Source organism: Rhincodon typus, chromosome 12 (genome assembly GCF_021869965.1).
Source record: "Rhincodon typus isolate 14 chromosome 12, sRhiTyp1.1, whole genome shotgun sequence".
In the NCBI taxonomy this organism is placed as follows: domain Eukaryota; kingdom Metazoa; phylum Chordata; class Chondrichthyes; order Orectolobiformes; family Rhincodontidae; genus Rhincodon; species Rhincodon typus.
In genome coordinates this window covers 19,947,922-19,954,940 of record NC_063343.1, presented here as the reverse complement: position 1 = coordinate 19,954,940, position 7,019 = coordinate 19,947,922, and the positions used below count along the sequence as shown (strand labels likewise).

At 38.4% G+C, this 7,019-nt stretch overlaps 1 protein-coding gene across 1 annotated transcript; it reads left to right on the top strand.

Annotated features, from left to right (window-relative positions):
• Positions 1–244: 244 nt before the first annotated feature.
• On the top strand, positions 245–5,475 carry LOC109934278 (complement C1q tumor necrosis factor-related protein 2). Its single transcript, XM_048604069.1, has 2 exons — positions 245–488; positions 4,348–5,475. Exons 1-2 carry the CDS (start codon positions 245–247, stop codon positions 4,977–4,979), a joined length of 876 nt encoding a protein of 291 aa, XP_048460026.1. The 3' UTR covers positions 4,980–5,475.
• Positions 5,476–7,019: the final 1,544 nt, after the last annotated feature.

The window sequence follows — 7,019 nt, the reverse complement described above, 5'->3', positions numbered from 1 at the left end:
AGAAAAGGATGTTAGAACTGTTGATAATATTCCTGATGCATAAAGGGAAATTCATCTACATTTCCCACTCTTGATCATCATGAATCTTGCTGAAAGTACATTGAAGTAGATGTTCAGTGAGAACAAAGTTGGGATCACTTTTTCTTTCAGATCTCCAGAAAGGATACATAAACAGGATAACTATTTGCTGTATTTTGCTTTTGGTTGAACTAATAACCTATCTTAACCTTCCTTCCTAGATTTTATGATGCTCTGGTTGGTTCTCCTTTTCTGTTTTACATCTCATGCTGCCAATCAACTTCCAAAAAGCCAAAAGTTGCCTATTACAATCGATCCTTCTCAGCTTATCTGCAGTGCACCTGGCCCTCCTGGGGCTCCTGGTCCTCCAGGATATCCTGGTCAATCAGGGACAATCGGAAGAATGGGGATTCCTGGGAAAGATGGGGCAGATGGGAAAGACGGTCCTAAAGGCCAAAAGGGAGAACAAGGTAAAATAGTGACACCACTCTATCTGTTGTCAGTAATCTGGAATTTACAGGCATATCCATGCCCACTAATGTCACATTGGGCCGGGTTAAGACTAATCCACTAGGCAAGTGCAGTTGTACTAGTCAAAAAATCTACCACTGTTCTCATCTGCCAGAGACTGAGTTTATTACAATGTTGGTGATGACCATTCAAGGGCCTTAATTAGTGCTGGGTCAGGAAGGTCAACCAAAGGCTATCGTGTCTAGATCTTAATTTCTGAGATGGCAGGAGGGTGTCAAGTATCTCCCATTTTTCAGCCAGTTTATCTGCTTTTATTGTCACCTTCCTCACCACTTCCTCTGAGAGGGGAGAATTTTATCCCTGGATGTTGATTCAGGCATAGTACAATGGTGTAAAATGAGTTACGGAGTGTCAGAAAGTCACTTTACAGCTCTTTACTGCTGACTCGCTTTCATTTTTTTAATCAGAGTTGAAGACCTACCCCAAAGAAAGAGAACAGCATATAAGGTTTACAGGTCCTTTAAAATAACAGCTTTGAATTATTAGGAGCATTGCAAATGACAGCGACAGTGGATTTTTTTTCTAATTCAGTCTTATAAATTTTTCTAATTTTGAAGTTATGATAGTCATCGATATGTGATCATTCTGGTTATCAATTAGTACAATGCTTGGATAGATGTTGAGCATATCAAGCTAAGATATCCACAATACAATCAGATTGTAAGAAAAGTGCAAATAGGCAATGACTGATTAATTCAAGAAATAGATAACCCTTTAAATGATGTTTTCTACCCATGTATTTATCCATGGATTACTGGGGAGGGAAGACCTTACATGGCCTCCAACCTGCATGGTCCTTAATATTTTTACTTGCGAATGTTGTAAAATATGTAAACTATATATGAATTTCTTGTATAACATAAATATGAAGGGTTAATGCTTTATTAGGAAAAATTTTTTAAAACAATCTTAACATTATAAAATTAAAATTTTAAGATCATTAAAGTTAAATAGATTTAAGCTTCAAACCAGTACTGGTTAATTAAACAAGCATTATTATTTATTTCCTAAAATAACAATTTTTACATTGTTTTAATGGCTGATTTCACGAGTTCATAGATTCTATACTTTGTTGAAAATGCATGTATTGACCTTACCCAAAGTATGACAACTTCTGGATTTGACAAAATGTTGCAATGATAAAAATTATCCTTGATTTTCCTTCTTTACTTGTCTTCTAAGATATAGTTACTTGTCTGGGAACATTTGTTTTTATGCACTTTTCATCTGTATACAGTTTTCATAAAGTTTAATGCAGAAAATTGGATATAGCGTTGCTTCACCCTTACATAAATGTTGATAGCTTACTGCACTGTAAAAGGAGAGTTGAAAATTGCAAAATAAACATATCATTCAAAAATCCATACAATTTTAAATTAGAGCCATAGTGATAATACAGCACAGAAACAGACCCAAATCGGTCCAATTCGTCCATGCTGACCAGATATTCTAAATAAATCTAGCCCCATTTGCCAGCATTTGGCCCATATCCCTCTAAACCCTTTCTATTCATATACCCATCCTTTTTAATGCTGTAATTGTACCAGCCTCCACCACTTCCTCGGCAGCTCATTTCATACATGCACTACCCTCTGTGTGAGAGATTTGCCCCTTAGGTCCCTTTTAAATCTTTCCCCTCTCACTTTAAAACCTATGCCCTCTAGTTTTGGACTCCAGTACCCTGGGGAAAAGACCTTGTTTATTTACCCTATCCATAACCTTCATGATTTTATGAACCTCTGTAAGATCACCCCTCAGCCTTTGATACTTCAGGGAAAATGGCTCCCGGCCTATTCAACCTCTCCCTATAGCTCAAACCCTCCGACCCTGGCAACATCCTTGTAAATCTTTTCTGAACCCTTTCAAGTTTCATGACATCTTTCCTACAGGAGAGAGACCAGAATTACATGCAATATTCCAGTAGTGACCTAACCAATGTCCTGTTCAGCCACAACATGATCTCCCAGCTCCTATACTCAACCCACTGACCAATAAAGGCAAGCATACCAAAAGCCTTCTTCACTATCCTATCTACCTGCGACTCCATTTTCAAGTAATTCTGAAACATGACCCAACTTTATAGCATAGGTTCCTTTGAATTAATACCAAATCAATATTTACTTTCATGGAATGTGTTATTATTCTCATTCCAAGTCATTATATCAAAAATCAAGAAATTTAAGCTAGTACTTAATTTCACAAACTTCCCAACTTCATCTTGGGTTAATCTCATTCTAAGCATTCGCAGGGAACTCTAACTGATTCCATCTCCACTGATGAAATTTATACAATACACTCCACAGAAATTGCAGTAAATCCATAGGAAATGCAGATTAGATCCATAAATCGCATGACACCAGGTTATAGTCCAACAGGTTTAGTTGAAATCACAAGCTTTTGGAGTGCTGCTCTTTCATCAGGTGACTTCACCTGACAAAGGGGTAACACATCAAAAGCTTGTGATTTCAAATAAACCTGTTGGACTATAACCTGGTGTCGTTTGATTTCTGACTCAGTGGTCAATAGATTAACATCTCTGGTTCAGTCTGTGTACCTGATCTTTTTTTTAAGAATGAGAATTGGAGTACTGATGCAGACCTTAATGACTGTGTCCATTGGGAGGAAATATGATGTGGAGCTCATGCTCCTAATTAGTCTCCAATTACCCCATCAGAAAACACATATGTGTGATCTCTTGGTGAAGACTGGATTATGGTCAGCTGAACTGAGTAGTATAGAGTGCCAACCTTCACTGTTGACATGCGAAATAGCCAATTAGACCAGGTAACCTATTTTGATGCCATGGCACTATATAACCGAGCAAGATTCTAGAGCCTTCAAGATAGGGAGGAAGGAAGAGACATGAATGTAAAGCAGATAATCAGGTTTGATGAAAGGTCATCCAACTGAAACTGCACCTAAGAATTTTATAATTTGATTCTAATATTTTGAATGCAGATTTCCAGAGAAAGGATGGATTGGTTTTATTGAGGACCTGGAGGCATATATCACCAATGTTTGTACCATTAAAGTACAAGGCATGAATTCAACCCATCATGGGTCCAGGTTTCTGAACAAATTCAAATGTTTAAATAAACATTGTAAAAGGATAGAAAAAGAAACAGAAAACTTAACAATAAATTGCACATTCCACATATGTCAGCACTAGGTAGTGGCATAAAACAAGAATGTTATTCAGAACTCCTAAGTGTGAAAAAGGGGAGGTGATGGCTTACTGGTATTATCGCTGGACTGTTAATCCAAAGACCCAGACAAAATTCTGCGGGCCTGGGTTCAAATCCTGCCATGGTAGATAGTGGAATTTGAATTTAATAAAAATATCTGGGAAATAAGAATCTAATGCTGACCATCTGGTTCACTAATGTCCTCTAGGCAAGGAAACTGCCATCGTTACCTGGTCTGGCCTACATGTGGTTCCAGACTCTCAGTAAAGTGGTTGACTCTGAACTGCCTCTGGGCAATTAGGGATGGGCAATAAATGCTGCCCAGCCAGTGATGCCCTCATCCTGTTAATGAATAAAAAAAACTAAACAACTTTTTTGAATTTTGAATTGACAGAACAGCTCTAGTTGAATGTTATGACAGAAACAAAATAAACAGGTTGAATTTTTCATGACCTCGGTTTACCAAACCATTTCACAGCTGTCAAAGTCCTTTGAAAAGTAGTCACTATTGCACAGTGATCACTTGGTCTCTTATTTCAACACAGATCTTGTATGACCATGTGAACTGCATTACAAATTTTACAAGGAAATAAAAACAATGTTTTCTTTTCAGGTGACAGAGGAAAACCAGGAATAGCTGGAAAACCTGGTGTTAAAGGCATACGGGGAGCTATTGGCAAAGCAGGCCCCCGAGGACCGAGGGGTTTGAGAGGGGCTCGAGGTAATTCAGGAACTAATGGACCAAAAGGCGCTAATGGAATCAATGGTGAACCAGGTTTGCCTGGAATCTGCAATTGTGGCACAAATACTGCAAGATCAGCCTTCTCTGTGGCCATCACCTACAGCTACCCAAAGGAACGTATGCCCATCAAATTTGACAAGGTCCTTTTGAATGAAGGAGGGCATTATAATGTTTCCAGTGGCAAATTTATATGTGGTATACCTGGTATTTACTACTTTTCCTATGATATTACCCTGGCAAACAAGCACCTTGCTATTGGGTTGGTGCACAATGGGCAATATCGTGTTAAAACTTTTGACGCCAACACTGGGAATTATGATGTAGCCTCTGGTTCAACTATTATGTACCTGAAACGTGAAGATGAAGTTTGGCTGCAGATATTCTATTCTGAACAAAATGGTCTATATTATGATCCGCACAGGGCAGACAGTTTATTCACCGGCTTCATGATTTACATTGATCAGGACTATGTGAATGAACTTGAAGAAGACCAAATTCTCTAAACAACAAAACGCTTGTTTTTTTGTGTTCTAAAACATACATTTTCAAAGATACTGTAATAGGGACTGTTCAACCACATAAATCCAGATTGGGATATTTAAAATCAGTGATTTTAATGTATAACCTAAAAAGATAATACCTTCTCTAAAATAGCAAACAGAAAAATGTCACAGGGCACCAGCAAGATTTTTTTAAAAATCTGTTTTCCAAGTGTGAGTGACATGCCAACACTATAGGTTTATATTTATTACCCACCCTAGTTGTCCCTAAATCGTTCTGGTGGAGTTCCATGTAAGTGTCTTCAATGCTTTTTGGATTGCTGATACACTTTGGGAGAATGAGCCAGTAACAAAATGCTGACTGGAGGTACTTCAGATCAAATGAGGACAGCAACTTTGGACAGCACTCCAAAGATGTGTAGGTTAGATGGATTGGCCATGATAAATTGCCCATAGTGTCCAGGGGTGTTTAGGCTAGGTGGATTAGCCATGGAAAAAATGCAGGGTTACAGGGATAGGGTAGGGGTCTGGGTGGGATGTTCTTTAGTGTGGACTTGATGGGCCAAATGGTCTGCTTCTACACTACGGATTCTATGAACTTGCCTTCACCTGAATGGCATGAATGAACCAGTTGGTATTACAATATTCCAGGAGCTTTTATGATAATTATTTATGTTAGCATCTTAAGCAAGTAGTGTACTGAATTAATCTTATTTTAGCATATTAGACATTAATGAATACTTTGACCAATTTGGTGTTCTTGATTTGCCACTGAGTGCCTTGGTTTCATAGTTTTATTGCCTCAATAAGGCAAATACAAACACAAGACCCGATCTCAAAGCACATACCCAACAGGAAACTAGCAGGGTGGGGTGCTGGAGGGGAGGGGTATACGGATATGAAAGTGGGGGAAGAATATTCATGTCCCTGTTCACACCATACTCTTGACCAGCACTATTTTAATTCATAAACTTCAGGAGGCCTATGTGTAGCCCATGAAGGCAGTGAGACCTCATAAATATGCAAATTAGGGCCCCAAGGTGATTTTTAACCATTGTGTCATAGGTTCATACAGTGCAGAAAAGGCCCTTCAGCCCATCAAGTCTGCACCAATATAAATACCACTAAAATTGCACTAATTCCAATTTCCTGTACTTGATGCATATTATTGCGTATGTGACTTGGGCTGAATTCAGAAGCTACCACCCAGGAAACATGTCAACAAGCTGAGCTGGGCCAGATGAAATTAGGAAAATGTTTTCAATTATTTTGCGAGCCAGTAGGAGTGGGACTACCATTGAAAGACCTGTAAGTAAACCTTGGAGATCCTGATTTGGACTTCTACTCAACATTATAACCATACTCCACTTATCCATTAGCCATTGTTAAAAGTGCCAGGAGCACACTATTGCATTTTCAGTTATGGTTTCCTGCTGATGAAATTATGCTCCCACCCATCAGCCAGCTCATGATTTTGACCATGTTTATGTTGGAATCTGACTTCAGGCATTTGAAGTAAAACCTGTAAGTTACACTCTCTTAAGGCCTCCTGCAACCAAGGTCCAGACCCTACACAGTGTAGTCATGCCTGGAGTTAACGCTGGGGCCATTAGGTCGGTGTCATAGGTCATCACTGAACCACTGAGTTCAAGTGTTGAAATTATTTTTTAATGGAGGCACAAAAGAAAATATCACATATTTTATATAGTGTGCTGGGATAAGTGGTTAAAACACAATATTACATGGTCAACAGTATTGCCATGCAGGACAGGACATGGGAGATGAATTTATTTATGGTAAGCTCTTTTAACACCTTGCTATGACCAAGTGAAGACAGGACAATGGCTGCTTTCTTTTTAATTCCCCTTGGTCAGTTTCAACACTATTTTTATTTCATTTTCAGCATGTAACCGTCAAACTTCAAGTAAAGATGTAACTAATTAGATTAACATCAAAGAGCTAATTATAAGGTTTCCTTGAATGAAAGAAAGTGAAATTTTATTACTTAATAATCCTAAGAAAAAATAGAACCGTGGCATCAAC

Excerpts from the sequence above, each read along its gene's own strand:
- LOC109934278 (XM_048604069.1), top strand. The coding sequence starts at position 245 with ATGATGCTCTGGTTGGTTCTCCTTTTCTGTTTTACATCTCATGCTGCC. Across the intron at positions 489-4,347 it reads AGGCCAAAAGGGAGAACAAG|GTGACAGAGGAAAACCAGGA; the intron begins GTAAAATAGTGA and ends TTTTCTTTTCAG.